This window comes from Siniperca chuatsi, linkage group LG1, assembly GCF_020085105.1.
Source record: "Siniperca chuatsi isolate FFG_IHB_CAS linkage group LG1, ASM2008510v1, whole genome shotgun sequence".
Classification (NCBI taxonomy): domain Eukaryota; kingdom Metazoa; phylum Chordata; class Actinopteri; order Centrarchiformes; family Sinipercidae; genus Siniperca; species Siniperca chuatsi.
The window spans coordinates 29262965-29280809 of NC_058042.1; the positions used below are offsets into that span (position 1 = coordinate 29262965).

General features: G+C 41.9%; 1 protein-coding gene across 8 annotated transcripts in view; it reads left to right on the plus strand.

The window, feature by feature from the left end:
* kif13ba (kinesin family member 13Ba) overlaps window positions 1–17845 on the plus strand; it is a 44690-nt gene that overhangs the window by 3952 nt on the left and 22893 nt on the right. For all 8 annotated transcript variants that reach the window (XM_044203660.1, XM_044203670.1, XM_044203651.1 and 5 more), the window contains exons 3-9: window positions 3062–3155; window positions 13578–13590; window positions 14081–14141; window positions 14305–14397; window positions 15346–15526; window positions 16341–16428; window positions 16946–17080. In XM_044203660.1, the coding sequence (XP_044059595.1) occupies window positions 3062–3155; window positions 13578–13590; window positions 14081–14141; window positions 14305–14397; window positions 15346–15526; window positions 16341–16428; window positions 16946–17080 (665 nt within the window). The remainder of the gene's footprint in view (window positions 1–3061; window positions 3156–13577; window positions 13591–14080; window positions 14142–14304; window positions 14398–15345; window positions 15527–16340; window positions 16429–16945; window positions 17081–17845) is intronic.

Sequence of the window (17845 nt, forward strand, 5' to 3'; positions counted from 1 at the left end):
GTGAAGTGATTCAGACCTGTGACACTGAAATAATAAGCGGTCTTCTTTAACCTCGAGGCCACCGTCCCTGTGTATCCCAGGTTGAGGAGGAGAGGTGGTGTAGCTGCCTAGCTGGACAAAGGCAGGAAGGGAGTGAGTCTGAATGAATATTTGCTAACGTTGCGTAATGCTCCATGTTCCCATGGCTGTGGCCTTCGAAGAACAGAGCAGGCGTAGCAATGGCAACACCACGGCCAATCAGCTTCCTGGCTGATCTCAGGGCTTTTGTGCCAAACCTCAGCACCGGTAGCCCAGGGAAGGACCAGAGAGAAGGCCAGTGGAAAGTGAGAGCTGGTTATGGAGCAAGGAGAGGTAGCTAACAATGGGTACATTTATCCTCCCAACCACACCGCATCACACTTTCCCTTCTGCTAATCAGGAAGTACAGCTGCAGCACTAGGGGGACATGGGTAATGTAGGCAGCAGCAGCAGAAGAGAAGGCAGAACAGAAAGTTTTCTTACTCAACTTCTCTATGTCTATGTCAGTCCCTGTGTTTAACTTTATATTGTTCTTTCGCTCTCACTGTCTTTTTGTCACTTAGTCTCTGTTGGCTCACCCTGCTTTTTTTTTTTTTTTGCTTTGTGTCCTTGACAGCAGAAGAATTGGAGGGTGATTCAGGTCTTCTGACCTTTTGACACAGTTTCCATGGCTCTATCCCTGTGTTTCTGCCAGAACAGTAGTGTTGAGGCTCTCTAAACAGACAATTTAGCCTCAAATCCATTATGTTCCTGGTTTGCACAGGCACAGCTAGCTTCTGCTCAGATGTAGAACTGCACAGGTCGGGATTCCCTTTTGTGTCTGTTAGGGAAATGATAGTAGATTTTGACTGTGGCTGGGAAGTTAGTCGTCTACTTGAGCAGCCACTTTTAGAAAAGGTACTTGTGTTTTCTACCTGCCATCACAGCCAGATAAAATGGTCATTTGCATGTGTGTTCTGTTGGCAGGAACACAGTGGGCAGGTATGGCCAGGCACTGTTTGGCAAGGAGCTTCTTGCAACAGCCTTCATACTTAATCATCAGAGCAATAAATTGTTGTCTGGTGAAGTCATTGCACATTGAGGAATGGTTTATTTGGAATTGCTCTGTCTCCTGTACACTGTAATAAACCCTGGGTAGTGCACTGATTTTTGAGAATCTTGTACTATTTCTTTATCAAGAAAAAATGGCACATCCTCCACTGCTAACTGCTGACTAGTTCATTATACTGTATGTGCTCGTTCATGCTTCAGAGTAATCATGCCGTGGTCAGAAAAAGCAACTGAAGGCAGAGATATCATAAAATGACAGTGTAATACTGCTTTAGACAGTTCTTGTAGAAGAAAGGAATTGAAACCACAGACTGTTTTTCCTGTCCTAACACATTTGCTGAAGTTCAAAATCCTTGCATGCTCTTGCGTGCTCATTGCATAATGGAGAAAGTGATTATTGACAGTCATCTGGAACATGATTATATATTAAAAATCTAGCAGTCTATGAATACTGGGCCAAATGGTAAACCCCTGCAGTAGAGGTTCTGCTTTGGAAAACTACTGGTTCCTTCTGAAGGGCAATTGAGCAGGATGGATGCTTGTTTACATGGGAGGCTTGAACCAGGTCTTACAGTTGAAGGACATTATTTATTATCAATAAGTCTCCTCTCTGATGTAGTGTCCTTGAACAAACACTGATTTGCATCTAAAGGAGTGCTTTTCTAGCCCTGACCTCTGACCTTCCTGTGGAAACGGGGCAAAATAGAAGAGGATATCCCTATTGGGGGGGGGCAGCCACCAGTAAAAGACTGGTATTCTGCTACTGGTAAATTAGTCTGCTCTGCAAGTAACCAACTGTCAAATGCTTTATTTATTTATTTTTTTTTTTTTTAAATGCACAACCAATTCTGCCAAAAACTGGATGCCCAGGACATGCTGGCAGCACCTAGCATGTGTGTAGACAACCATCATTAGGTCTCACTGGCAGGACAGATGAATGGAGAGACTTACCAGCCTCATGAATTTCCAGTGTGGTTCATGTTGTTATTTTCCAATGCTTTTGCTGGTTACTTTCACAGCAAGGCTTCTATTAGAAGGCTGTAAGACTGACTCAGCTATGAAAACAAACATAATATGTAGCACTTTATGCTAGGGACATTGGGAGATAACTTTAAAATAGATATCAAAAAGTGATCAGGTATTTACTCTGTATTATCTTTTGCATTTTTGTGCATTCCTTGCATTTGTAGGGAAAGTTGGGAAAGTGGGACAGTGAAATTGTAGTACAAAACTATAACTTTGATCAAGTAACCTCAATAGACAGCATTATACGCTGACTTGTGCAGACTATTGACTTAAATACCTGAGAGGACAAAGCATTAGGACCACTCCTTATGCTGAGTTGGAAATGGCCAGTTGGTGTTCTGAAGGCCAAGTGTTGCATCATGACACAAACAGGCCAGGGTTAGTATGGGAGGTCCTTAGTCGAGTGCATGTGTGTGTCTGAGAGGGAGAAACTGATTGCCTGGACAAGTCCTGTTTTATTGATTGGCTTAATGCTCACTGCAAGATAAAAGGTCATTTTCAGAGTTGGTGTTTCCCAGCCTGCTCACACAATTGTTTGAACTTGATGTTCCACAGGAAATTATTGTGCAATTTTGCTGTTTAACTTCTGCTCTATCCCTAATGCAGATTAGGCAATGAAGTAAGTCAGACCAATGCTTGTAAAGGTTTCTGTGTCCGGGCCTGTTTCGGGTCAAAGTTTTCAAGATAGCGTTTACATTTTTGCAGTTTTATTCCCTCCATGCAAAAGATGTAAGGAAAAGATTTGTGTATTTCCTAATGGGGATACTATGATATCTTTGGTTGACACACACATTACACTTCCTACCCAATTTTGTCATGAAACAGAGCTGAAGATGACAGAGAGACATAGACCATGACCTTGTATAATAATGTTGAAACAGTCAAGGCTAACAGTAGAAACGTAGGCATGTTTGGGTTGTGAGGTTTGGTGCTTTGGTTGTAACAGTATGTGTTGTCTGATCCACAGAAAAGGAATTAAACACTAAATGTGTTGTGGAGATGGTGAAGAACCAGACAATCCTCCATCCTGGCGGAGCTAACCTGGGCAAAGGAGACTCCAGGTACGTTTGTCAGTAGCTTGATTACATTACATTACGTTCTGTCCCCACAACAATGATTTATTTTCTTTATACACATCTAATTCAAAAAGTCAGTGCCTATAAATGTTCACCCTCCTTTGATTTATTTTTGTTTTCATGAGGGGTACAGCGTATTACAGCATACATCTCGTGCACTAAATGAAAAGAGTTGTTAGGGATTTCACATTTAATTATGCTATTACTTTATTTTTTTTTTACACTGATCAAGAAAAAGAATACTTGTATGTATTAAGTAAAAGCAAATCTCTACAGATTGACCTGAAGAGTTTCAAACAATTTACAGCTGTGCAGAATGTTTTTTTTTATTTTTTATCCTTACTGTGCTCTGAGCGAGATTCAGTGTTTTGGACACTTTCTTGTAACCTTCCCCTGATTGCTACTTTTAAAAAGCGTGTCTCAGATGTGTTTGCAATGTTTCTTTGTCGTCATGATGTAGTTTTTGGCAGGAAGCTGAGCGACCAGCTGTTTGTCCTCCTAGAGACAGGTGTATTTCAACTCAAGTCACTTGTCACTTGTTTCCCTCTCTTGGCTTTTACTCCATTTTGTTTGTTCATGGCTAACGCTGAATTGTGTTTGGAGTCTTAAGTCTCTCAATCCCTGCACTGAAGGAGGCATTAGGATGTGTTAGATTTGGTTGCACTGGGCAGAACAGAAATGTGTGACTGCATCAAGCGGCAACCTCCTCGACTGAAAAATGAAGCCAATGCGGTAGTGCCAAAAACTGCAGTTCTTCGAATGGCCACTTGAGGCTGGCCCCAAAAGCGAGTCAATCTCCATAGAGCCCCATGTTAAAATGCCCAGCTTCACAACAGAAGTAAACATGTTTACAGCCTGGTACAAAAAACGGTTTTGGCTAACGTCCCAGTTCATGACAACTGTACGAGGGGTGAATTTTTATATAACTCGCCCATTTAAATTATATTAAGGCTTAAAGTTATGCATAATTAAGGACCTGGCCGCTTTGAGTGACAGGTGGGTACCGTCACAGGTGGCTGATTTCAGCAACCAGGTTTCATTCGGCCCGTCTCAGCTCCACCCACGCCCACCTCTTTGCCCATTATTGACTTAGCCGGGAGCCGGCGGAGTCAGGCACTGCCAAGATGGCGTCAGCCGGAGCCACCACACTGAGCTTCACACTGGCCCTTCAGAAACCTATGGGTGACATCACAGAGACTACGTCCATATTTTTTATACAGTCTATGTACAGTCTATGGCATGTATGTCCATACGCGCGCGTGTGTGTGTGTGTGTGTGTGTTGTTGGGTCAGTGTCTGAGTGAGGGAATGTTGCAGTAGTGATCAGACCCAGAAAACTGTTATATAAATATAACACTGGGAGGACAAACTGTGAGTTAATCTCCTCATCTGTAATGAAAAAGCTGTAATAATTACATCTTTTTGTTTAATTTAATTATGTAATGGTTCAAAATCAGCCAGTAGGCCATGCTTGACTAACCATCCGCCATCTTGGAGGAAGCCAGCTGTGTCGGAAGAAAGCTCTCCTTGTGAGTGGTGGAGCTGACTGCAGACTGCCAGATCAGAAGTAGTGAATAACATTGGCTTCAGGCTGAGGTGCAGGAGCAGACTGTGTGTGTGTGTGTGTGTGTGTGTGTGTGAGAGAGTCAGTCAGTCAGTCAGTCAGTCAGTCAAAGGTGCTTGTGCTCGGAAGCAGCATTGACACAGAGGCAGACAGAGACAATTATACATGAAAAGACTCCACTCCGCTCCTCTCTTCCCTCACTCCGTCGGGTCGTAACTCCCCATAGCCTGGCCTCGTCCCTTTTTCTCAGCTCTTCTGTTTCCGTGGCAACACAAGGGGAGGTTAACTCCGGGTCGCTGTCAGTGACCGTGAAGCCCCTTCCTTGAGTAAGGAGACGATGTCAGAGAGGGGAAAACCCTCGAGCATCTGTCGACCATAAACTTCCCCCAGTGACTTTTATAGAGGACTAAGCAAGAGCAGAGCTGTAGTTTCTCTCTCGGTCTCTCTGTGACAAAGGAGCAAAGAAGCAGCAGGAGGATGGGCTGACTGACTGCTGCCCTCAGCGTGCAGATGCTATTTTCATTTTGTTTGTTTTCCATTTCCCATTTACATACTGTTTACATTGGAGGATTATCTTGTACTCAGCTTTTTTTCTTAGTTAATGGTTGAGAAAGACTAGAGTGGGTGCATAGAGGAAGTATGCAGTAAAGATGTTGCAGGTACATGGTGTTTTCTTAACTAACTGTGTTACCAGGATGGCCTTTGTTTAAAACTGGAAAGACATAACTGCAGAAGATAACGCATAAAAAGGAGAGTGTAGCTTCCTGACTGAATCCAGACCCTGTCTGTACTTCTATGGCTTATCTGCAGAAATTAACTACAGACGTAGAAGATACCTACATTAAACTGATTGGCACATCGTGTTTCAAGGGTCCTCAGGTTATTAAACCAACAAAACTGACCAGACTTCTAATGGAATGATTGGATGCGAAAGAGTGGTATTCTTAAACCAAGCACCAAGACAGCAGTCTGTTCTTCAAAACAACAGTCCTCTAACAGTAAACTAGTTATATAACACTTTAGAGGAACGATGATGAGAAGAAAAAGCTGTTGTTAGATTTATATTTTCACTCCCAGACAGGTACTCAGTCCATTATATTACATGTTTTGTCTTCTATTATGATCTGTTGCCATCACCCATTTGCCAATACTCTCTACTATTTTCAATACACTTAAATATTTTGGTATTTATTGGACTCCACTGTATCTTCAAATGATCTTGATTTCCTTGATTACAAACAACAGAGAGCTGCATCCTGTCTGATCCACTAGCCTCCATTCCATAGTGTATTTCTACTTTCATTTCAGTTTCTTTCATTGATCATGCGACCCTGCCAAATAGATGGAGCAAATATTCCCGGACATTTATAGAGAGGTGAGATGTTTTACTTCAGGGCAGTACAAGAAAAGATACAGGGGAAGCGATGTGGAGGAAGCCGGGTGTGTATTCTCGTTTTAACGCAGGGCTGTTTTCAGTCTCCCCAAATGTGAAGCCAAAACATCTCAGTCGCCCCCTGGGGGCTGGCTGCAGTATATGTCATAAACCCCGCCCCCTCCATGTTAGCGGATAGGACATGAGCCAAACTATCTGGGATATTTTGGCTTCATTTAGTACAGTAAGAAGAAGTGGAGATGCATCGTCCATCTTTATATACAGTCTATGATTCAGACAAACTGAGTTATTGCTGGGTTATGGCTGCATGCCCTACAGCTAATACATTAGCACCAATCTGTTCTTTGAGTTTTGGACATATAGTGCCCATTTATTTAAAATGGAAGCTGTTGTCCATTTTCCCCTCCTCCTTTTTGTGTTCCTTCATACAACAAGGCTGGGAAATTATCCACAGAGGGCAAAATGATGGTTAATTACCTGTTGAAGAATAATTTAACAGATTTATCGTAATCTTGGCTTGTGTCTGCCTGGTGGATTACTGTCATTTCCTAATTGGTTTATGTAGCAGATGGAAAATGTAGATAACATTCAAAGGCATGCATTATCAGGGTATAACTCAACACCCTAATGTTCTATATATTGAGTGTAAATGTGTTTTAGGTAGGCTCTCTTGCCTACTTAACTTCACAGTCTCTTACTATACTTAGAAATGACCGTCTCGGCCACTCAGGCATGGCAAGAAAAGGTCAACCATCATTGAAAGAAGACAGGGCCGTGTACAGGATTGGTTAAACACTGAACCTTGAACAACCCTGACACACAATAGACCATGTCCACCCAGTGTGTAGACCTACTCATGGCCTCTCTACCACATGCTGTTACATTAAATTAAGGCCTGAGCTGATAAATAAGAATGAATCAGTTCATTTTAATTAGGAATTTGTCAGAATTAAAATATTAGATTGTTAATATTTGTTGTTAAACACCCACCTAATCTATTAAAACACAAATATCCTTCCACAAGCCAAAAAAGATACGTTTTTCTGTTGTTGTTTTTTTTCGGCATTTCTGCTTTATTTGATAGTCACAGTAGAGAGAGACAGGAAAGGCAGGGGAGAGATTGATGGATTTGAACTCTACCAGGTGAGCTCCCGGGGCGCCACAACAGTATTTCTAACAAAGAGTTTTATGCCAAACAATTTTCTACAAACTACTTTTAATGAATCTTCTACTGAAGTTACAGTCTGTGCTTTACCTGATCAAAACATCCAGACTATTTTTGAATTCTGCACCATGAATAATTTGAAAGGACCTCACTTTAAGGTCATTTCCCATGTTTTATTTTTTTCACTCCCCAGTTGTCAGTTGTGTGTTCTGCTTGTGTGTCTGATTCAGTTTTTCCACCAGCGGCACACACTGGGCAGGCCAGACTCAAGTTCCTCACTCTGCCACTCTGTGACTCACTGCGGTGGTTACTTGTTTTATGAAGATTAGTATTTTGCTTTAAGCACTGTTTAAAGAGGATCATTGAGGATACATTAATGCTGTGATGCACCAGCTCTCTATGCTCTCTAACAGCCTGGGAATCTTATATTACAGCTTACATAGCCTAAATTTTATTTTGTGTCATATCTGCTTTTGCACCTGCACCCACCCCCCACTCCCCCACCCCCCAATCACTTTGCAACCACCAGGGGTGTCCTAACCTCCAGACTTGGAACTGCAGGGCCAGGGCACTTTGTCTGTCTGACTGTCTGATAAGCAGACAGCTAACCTCCCCTCAGCCATGTGGTCAGACACTACAGTTTTCATGTTGACCTGAGGCTGTTTGCATTGGACTGTGAAGCTGGATGTTGACACACACTGACAATGATCTGTCTCCTGTCAGATGTCAGTGAGGCAAACGCAAGCGGCTGGGTTTCCAAGGCGATACACAAAAGAAACTGTGTGGCCCGGTATCTTGGTATAATGTTGAACATTGTGTGTGTGTGTGTGTGTGTGTGTGGTGTTATTGTGTTCACTAATATCAGTTTTTAGAAGTGAAGGATCTACAGCATATTTGTTACTGTAGAAAGGTGGTATTTGGGTGCAGAGTAAGACTAAGTGCTTAAACAGTCCAGCCTGAACCAACCATATGAAGGTGGGACTTTCTAACAGTCCACTAACATAATGACAGGGTTAGAAATTAAGGAAAGAGAGTGTCATTCATCCACAGGCCACACTGGCTCATTTTCTCCAAAATCTTGCTTTGAATTTTGTCTGAAGCAGTGTAGAGGTCAGCAACTTGACCCAAGCTTGGTGAAGTCCACGTTTATACCAGTTTTCAGACCACTTGGTCAGACAGGTAGAGCTTTGGACAGTTACTGCTATTGAGTTAACTAAATCAATTTAGGAAATCTGAAAAAAAAAAGAATTATAAAAGTATATCAAACATTTTGCAGCATATACTTGTAACAGTTTTTGGTGCTTTTATGTGCTGGTAGGTGCCAAACAACATAGCATTCACCAGCTGTTTGTCAGAAAATCAGAGTCATAGGAGAAAAATATAAGCAAACTGAAAAGAAGATTGTGATTTTTTTTTTAATTTAAATTTTTTATTTTTTTAGGTTGTTGCATTAAAATGATTGCTGTTCGGCAGCTCATTGGATATTGGACTTTCTCGTAAATACGTCACCATGAGCATAAAATGAGTTTGTCCAGGCTGTAGTGAGGAGATACGGAGCTAAAATGTATACACATCAATATAGTCCCTGGTCATAAACCAGTGTAAATGTGAAGAAAGTTAGTGAGCATTAAGCCTGAAGAGTTAGAAACTGAAAAGAGTGAAGAAGAAACAATGCATTTTCCATTCTTTAGCTGCATACTAGCTCCAGAGGGAAGGAGCAGAGCAGAAACAGTGCACTGGTCCATCTCACATGTGAGGAGGCTGCCATATTCACCACTGCCTTTCTAACCATGGATTGTCAAAAACAACATTATAACTAAATATGCAGATTTTCCTACTAGTGAGGCTGAACCTGATGGTATGAGTGTATGAATTTAGCATCAAGCTCAGGTTTGGCAATGGACAGGAAATCATCGTGTGCTGTATGGCTCGGGCCTTAACATCCAGAGTCAGGTCCTGGCTGAAGTCTGAATTTTAGCTCATTGTAGACTTAATTTAGTGCCCATCTTAAAACACTTAAGCAGGATCCTCAGGTTGAAGAATGCCTACGCATTGAACACTTCCCAGCCACAGTCAGAAATGCCCAACATTTAACTGGTGGCATAGCAAGAAAATGTCTTATTTACATATGATTCACTGTTTGCGATGGCAAGGTGGAAAACGTTAACCATGCAAACGATTTACATTTTCTAGGTCAACTTTGCTGTTAAATATCTGTGAAGAGCATGAAAGCTAGCATGAGAAAGCATAGCTGTCCAGAGGTCCAGTCAATGTGCATCACATGAAGTGAAATGTATACATTAGGGTTTCAATTTGATGCAAGGGCTAAATGAGAAGATGCATGCATTGATTTAAATGGTTCTTGCATGCTCCACTTGCTATAAGCTTGGCATGGTCAAAATCAGTTAGGGAAGGAATTATTAATAAATATATGTACATTTTACTGGCCTTTTCAGAAGGATTATTTTGAGCTTGGTAATTTTCAGGTTTTTACTGTCAAGTGAGATTTCAAATAAATATGGTAACCTTTCAATTTTGCAATAGACCATATAATACGAAATTTGCACTGCCTGAAAAATAACCGGCTGCCAGAGCAGATCTCCTCAGGCAGTGGGACTAACACCAGCCTCAGACTGGGTGGTGTAACATGGCCTCCTTTGCATGGCATCTGTGGCATTTGAATTTGATTGATTTAAACCACATGTAAGTACAGAATACTGGACTTTCAATGTAAATTTATAAAGTGATACAGCACCTAAACAGTGATTGGTATTATCCACTTTCTGTCCCCTGGAACATAAAGGGGGATATGCTTAGGCTCAGGTTCAGTATGTGCTGAACTCAAGTATTAGCCTGTTACATGTTCTGTTGTCCTGTGCCATCAGTATGTACTGTGTTACTCCGACGCTGTTTCAGCTTAACATTCCAGTCTCAGGCCCAGCGTCTTTCCTCCCTCACCCCCCTGGCTACCTTCAGCCTCCTTTCCATCCTCCATTCCTCATTTCTCCCCACACAGCCATGGATGGTACAGCCCTAGAGAGAACAGTTGAGAAAGAGAGGGGGGGGCAGGGAGCAACCATGCGTTAAGTTATTTTTTAAATGACGGTGATCAGAGCAGAGGAGCAGGCCAAAGGGAGGAGGGACAAATAGAAGTGTGCGAGGACCGAGGGAGGCGGGTTCACAGCTCTCCTGACCGCCTCATTCTCTCCTCTCATTTGTCAGGGAGGCCCCTAGCTTCGTTAATGGGCGTTTGAGCGCAAGACATGGGTGACCGTTCTCGCCTGCAGCCTTTGAAGCAACCATGACAGCTGTCATCACTACGTACGTCAAAACCTGCCACGCCGATTTCACCCCTAAAGTGTTTGGAGATATGACTGTGGGGAGATAGCTGGCATGTAGGATGCTCAAAACGCCCCTGAGAGGAGCATTCGGAGAAACAAAAATATTGGAAAATCAGGGCTTCACAAACAATGTAATATCAGAGAGCCTTTAAATTGATACATGTTGGATTTGACAAGATTTTTACTCCAAGCAATCCAGTCTGTGAAGATTTTTGTTGATAGAATTGTTTGTACAGGATTACAGTAGGATCCTGTTATATCCTTTCTTTGTATGCATCTTATTCTCCTAACATTTAGACAGTGAAAACCCTTTCAAACATCCTAGAATCTTCTCTCTTACTGCTGGAGTTCCTGTGGACTCAAATACAGTGCTCTGGGTAAACATCAACGCTGTGTAGAGGAGGCCCTAATTGCATCCTGGTTCGAAGAGCTACTGGAATCAATAAGCCTTCAGATAGGAATTGCTCTGCATGTACTGGCTCTCTGAATGCAGCACGTCAGCAGTGGAACGTCAGTGAAATATGAAGTGTTACAGATTGGATCGTATGCTGGCTGGTTTGTGCAAGAGCTGCAGCTTTGGCGGTTTATAAAGAATGTGCATGGGTAAAAGGAAACAGGTGTGTGAGTGCCTGTGTGTGTGTGTGTGTGTGTGTGTGTGTGTGTGTGTGTGTGTGTGTGTGTGTGTGTGTGCTCCTCCTGTACTTCTATTGTTACAAGGGCTAGTTTGAGACATTGAGGACATTTTTGTGATGTAGCTTAGAGCTCCGGGTCAAGGTTAGATATGGTGTCAGGCATTTAGCATTGAGGGTCAGCATGACTGAGAATTAGCATGAATGTCGTTGAGGGTTAAGGATATATGTGTGTGTATGTATGTGTGTGTGTGTGGGGGGGGGGGTGTCTCTGACTGACAGCTGCCCTCACCCTGTGGGTGGAGCCAGCACTGCACAGATGGGTGAGGAAGATGACTAGGGATTGCCTGTAGTGAGGAAGAAAAAGAATAGAAGTGCATAACTTTTGACTTTTGAGAAACAGTTTTTATAGAAACACCTGACGGGAGATGATTTTATAAATCAGAGAAATTCATTAGAGCACTGCAGGTTTTGTAGGAGTTAATGGAAGAACACGACTGCTAGTATTATTTACCCTCAGGGACGGCCAGTCCTGTCGTTGTCATATTACAGTAAGCCGATTTGAGCACCAACCAAATGGCTGACGTTAATGCCCTAATAACAATTTTTCACTTCACAATCACGAGAAAGCATGTCAGTGACATTTCATTCAAATTGTACTGGCAATGTACATGACATTAGTGGAAGTAAATTGTTGGCTCATATGACACAATGGCTTGAAAATAACAAAATGCATCTCCAACCAGTGTCCTAGATTTAAAAGTATTGGACAGGTAACGTATAGTTTATGAACCATGTTGTGATGATTATCATAAAAATCATGATGGTGTCTTTAAATGTTGACGTGTCAAAATAGAGACAACTGACCAGCATTTATTTTGTGGATAGTGTGGACCTTCCTCTCAGGGGAATGGTGACAGTTTCTCTGGTAGATTTCCCAGACAGTTCAAATGTATCAGTGTTTGTGTTGTGCTGATATCACTCTCTCTTTATTGTCCTTGTATAATAAATGCCACAGATCTTATATGTCCAGTAGGTTTAATCAAATGCTGTGTTTAAAAGTAGATTGATGCTTAGATTGGCAGCAAAATACGTTGACTACTGCTGAATGACTCGGTGCCCAGTAGTTAGGATGTTGAAATGAGTTAATGGTAATCAATGTTGGTGCAGGGTCCCAGCCTGTGCTCTTTAAGTGCACCGCACAGTAATTGAGATGTTTTAGATCAGCGTGACCTGTAATATCAAGATCTGTGCATCTTTCGACTACAGTTCAAAAGCAAATACTGAATCTAATGGGGTGAAAATGCTGAAATGCCCAGACAGTTGCACTGTAAATGCTAGAAACAGCATATTTTAACTTAGTGAAAACAAATTCTTGCATACGACACCACCAACCAGGACTGGGCAATATTACCTTCATCACTCCTTTACAACTCCAGGGCTAAGTTGTAGTTCTCCATCCTACCCAAAAGTATTTATTGCCCGGCCCTACCACCAACTTGGTGGCCATGCTGGCCTCCAGACCATTAAAGGTGTACCATTTAGTGGGTCTATATACTGAACAAATATGGAGTGAAGTATTTCCTCAGTTTTTCTGTAAAAGATCATGCAGATATTGGGGCCAATCCCCCTATTTTTAAAAGTTTTCCTTTCAGAGGCATTTTCCGCACGAGTCCTTGTTAATTTCTGAGCATTACCTCGACCCAGTAACCCCTCTACTCTGCCATCTGATTCCACCACACACTACCCTGCCACACAACCCTCTGCCAACTTCAGTACCAACCCCCTCCACCACTCAGTTCCACACACACACACACACGCCCACACACACACACACACACCCACACATTCACCAAGTCCTCAGAGATGAATACAGACACACACCCTTACCAAATCCCCTGAACAGTTGGTTTGACATGTGACAAACAAGATGTAAACAAGCTATACAGGCAAGGCTGATTCTCAAATGTGTGCTAAGTAAAACAAGGAATGCCTGAGGCCAGTGGCTCTAGCTCTGCCTTTGTCTTTATATCTGTCTCTGTTCATGCATGTTTTTCTTTTTCTTTTGGACTCTCCCTCTTTTTTCTATCTTAGGGGGACACATGTTATTAGTAGAAAACATTGTTACTAGACAGGTAATAGATGAATAATTTCTCATATCAGTCTGGGACAGATGAAACTTGAAGCACTAAAGACTTCACTATAGCCTGCTCTGAATGGTTTAACACACTGCATCCTCTCTAACATGTGCACTAAATGTCATCTTCCTATCTCTCCACATGTTGCTGTGGACTTTGACGCTCCCAACATCATCAGGAATCAGTCCAAGGTAACAGCACACACACACACACACACACACACACAAACATACACAGACATTTTAACACTGAGCTAATTCCATGGTTGTGAATCATCTCTGTGTTAAACAAAGAAGCCGCTGTATTTCTTCGACTCAGTTTGTGAACTGTTTGCAGCCGCACAGGCAGTGATACAAAGTAATGTCTGTATAACTGTTTTTACCAGAAGAGTTTTGTTTCATTAATAACTTGAAGAAATGTGGCTCACTGTATATCAGTATTTCCCAGGAAGGTATTTTTTCTATCGTCCGAAACGTTCCCACAGTGCTGCATAAGCCACATGACACAAGCTACCAATTGAAGCTGAATTAAACTCCAGTATTATATATACAGTATATGGACATTTCTATATGGCAATTAAAAGGTGAAAATTGTTATCAAATGTTGACATTACTGTGTTACCATCTGCCATAAACTTCTGCAGTTTTTGTCTTTCATACTGCTACTGTCTTCACTTTCCAGGTCTTTGCCTATGATTACTGTTTCTGGTCCATGGATGAGACAGATAAGGAGAAATTTGCAGGTTAGTTCACATTAACAGATCCAGCTCACATTAAGTTTTTAACATTTCATCACTAAAATGCCATTCAAACAGTTTAGTTTAGAAAGACAAAATATTCACAATTAGAATAAAATTAGAATAAAATTGTGTTTTTGTGTTTGTGTGTGTTTGTGTGTGTTTCCAGGTCAGGAGGTGGTCTTCCAGTGCCTTGGGGAAAGTCTTCTCCGCAATGCCTTCCAGGGCTACAATGCCTGTATCTTTGCCTATGGACAAACTGGTAATTTACCATGAGACATCTCACTATTCTGTGGTCAATATGATGTGAATATATTTTTTTAACAGAGCCTATTACATAGCTACAGAAGTTGGACACCATCTATGAACACTTTCTCCCTGCCCTCATTAGCATAGTGCCCTAAAGCTTTTTGTATAATGATTAAGAGAGGAGTGTCAGTGTGGATGTGTTGTGGCAGGAAGGTTGGACAGCCTCTCTTCTCTCCTGCATGAACAAAATACCAAAGCTCATATGCAGTTTTCAAGCAAAGGCTGAACTTTAGAGGCATGATAGACCTGCACAATGTTGCTAAAACCCAAACACACCGAAGCAATATTGTGCAGGCGGTGTAGATCTGCACTGGTTAAAATGCAGTGTTTCTGTTCCATCAGACCGCTGACTGAAAAAACAGGGCTGAAACCTGTCCAGTGTAGACACGGTGTAAAAAGATAATCTCTCTCTCCTTTCAGTTTACACCACATCTGAACACCACAAGTCTTTCAACAAACACATTAGAGCCGATAAATCAGTTTATAGTATATTATATTCAGAGGTGTTTCTAATATTCTGCTCCCCTCATGTATATAAATGGAAAGGACAAAAAAATAGAATAGTGTGATGCAGTCCAGTACAACACCACTTTTAACTATGACTTCAGTAATAAACTTAAGATTGAATTAACACATTTTCAACAATGCCAAGAAAATTATAAACTTTGTAAAGGTAGAATTTATGGCCAAGCTGTTGTATTGAATTGCATTTGATTGCATAGTTATACCTAATGAAGTGGTCACTGTGTGTATATGAGGCTGTTTAATTGTTTGTGACTCAGTGGAAATGGCATGACTAACTCGATTGTGTTTTACTCAAAGTTTTACATTTTGTCACAAAGGTGCCATTTTCACAGTTCAAATGGCCTGTTTTGACATAGTCTGTGTGTGTTGCTACCAGGTTCGGGGAAGTCGTACACCATGATGGGTTCAGGGGACCAGCCAGGTCTGATTCCCCGGCTGTGCAGTGCTTTGTTTGAACGAACCCAGAACGAACAGCGGGAGGAGGAGAGCTTTACTGTTGAGGTGTCCTACATGGAGATCTACAACGAGAAAGTCCGAGATCTGCTCGATCCCAAAGGGTATGACCTCGACCTAATCTTCTAACTCTTTTTATGAAAGGAAGGATAATTTTTTTTCCCCTTTTGTAGGCCATAGTGGCTCTGGTAAGTCCTAAAGACACTTTCATTCTGTCCAAGCCCAATTGAAATGGCAAAAAAAATTATATAGAGTATACAGAAAATACTTTTTGCAGCTTCTTCACAGTAAAATACGTCCACTCAAGAGATGAGATTGTTACGACAACAGTCGTGGACTGGGGCAACAACCTTAAATACAAGTAAATATTGTCTGTCTCTGGTAAATTAGTCTACTTTTTAGGTGAGCAACCAGTATCTGAAGTCATTTTCATTTTAACCCCAAGTTAGTTGGTAGAACAGAGAAGGTCACTGTGGATTCTGGTACCACCAGCTGCTGTGGACAGGGGATAAAAAGATCAGTCACTGATGGAGTCCAGTTCATGTCCAGCAGGTCAGCAGTAAATCAGGAGCACACCCCTGTGTCTGCTGCCCCAGACAGCGAAACCTTTGACCTTCCCTCACTAAATGACCTTTAACCTCAGTAAAAGGGGCCAAAGAGAAGCAAACCATCTGACAGCCATATGGGCTTCGCTGTGGAGCAGAGAATGATGAAGTTCTCAGGCCAGGAGCAAGTTTAAATCAGCGTCAGAGAGCCAAGTGCTAACAAAGTCTCTTTGAACCGGGAAAAAGTGAAGTGGGGGCCAGAACCAGCTGAGCCTATATTGCCACTCCTAATACATCAGATGAATGGTAATTTACCAAGAGTGACCATGCTGTTTGTCTGTGTTTTTTAAATCTGCTCTTATTTTCTATCCAGGGGTAGACAAACTCTGAGGGTGAGGGAACATAAAGTTTTGGGACCCTACGTGGATGGTCTGTCTCGACTAGCTGTGGCCAGCTACAAGGTAAAGATATTTATCTTAAATGGTGATTTTTAGTTTTTGCCATGCTTTTATGTCAGGTTTATTGACACGCTGATTCACTGACGTCTACTGGACACTGCTATCTTGCATTCTGGCTGCCACATCAGATGGCATTCACTCTGACCAGTGTGTCAGTGTCCAGCAGACACATGAGCTAAGCATCTTACTGGCATTCCCTCTCACTTTGATCTTTAAACTTAGAGGATTTGTAACAGCGTTGCTCACATGATGGCAAGAGAATGCTTAGTAGTCCCACCAATCACATTGGAAAGAGGCTAGTTATCAGAATGAATTACATTTTGTAGTTCATAATGGGCTTTCCAGGAGACTCAAACACACTCTTCACCAATTGAAGCCATCACTAAATATATGAACATGCATAGAATCTCACCAAATGTACAGTATAATATTCTTCAGTCTTCACAGGTTTTTCTGCAGGGAGAATCAAAATGTTATTATTCTTCATTTCTTTATTGTTTGATTTCTGTTGTTCCGACAGGACGTTGAGTCTCTGATGTCAGAGGGGAATAAGTCTCGGACCGTCGCTGCAACCAACATGAATGAGGAGAGCAGTCGATCGCACGCCGTCTTCAACATCATCCTCACGCACACACTCAAAGACTTGCAGTCTGGGGTAAGATATAACACACACACAGGCTAGGGTAGGGCACAGTTTTAACACACAATTTTTTTTTTAATCACTTTTAAGAGAAACTTTCAATAATAGATAAGATCAGAAATTCATATCTGTCTATCTGACCATGACTATCTGTCATTGATCAAGTCCACTAGATAATTAGTGTGCACTTTTCTGGCAGGGGGTGGGGCCAGAGTGGCTGACCCCAGTAGCCACTCTGGCGTACTTTTTCAGTGCAGAAGTTGTTTGGTCTTAAGATATTGTGAAGAAGTCAGTCCTTTTTCAATGTGTCCCATCCACCCCTAGTGCATTACAACCATCAAACATTAACTGCCTTTCCTCCCTCACCTTCTGTTGTTCTGGAACAACAGAAGGTGACACAGGTGAAAATTTACCAATGTTTGTCTTGTGGTCAATTCTAATCCTAATAATTGGTGACTTCATTTTGGATGTGATATTGTTTTTTCTGTTATAATATTGCCAGAGATTTACATATGATACACTACTAGTGTGTCCCCTCTTTTCAACAGTACCAGAACAGAAGTGTATGTGTAATTGTGTACACTCGATTGGACAAACAGCGTCCGGCAAGTTTTTGATCAGTCAGCCACTGCAGCCGGCGGGTGAAAAGGTGGTTACAAAATGGGATGATGTCAGCTCAGCTGTCTGACCAGGCACTCCAAGAAAAGACCTAAATGACTAATTCTCCATCCTCACTGCCCCACTTAGCCTCTCTTGCTCCTTGCTCTTATTTCCAGACAA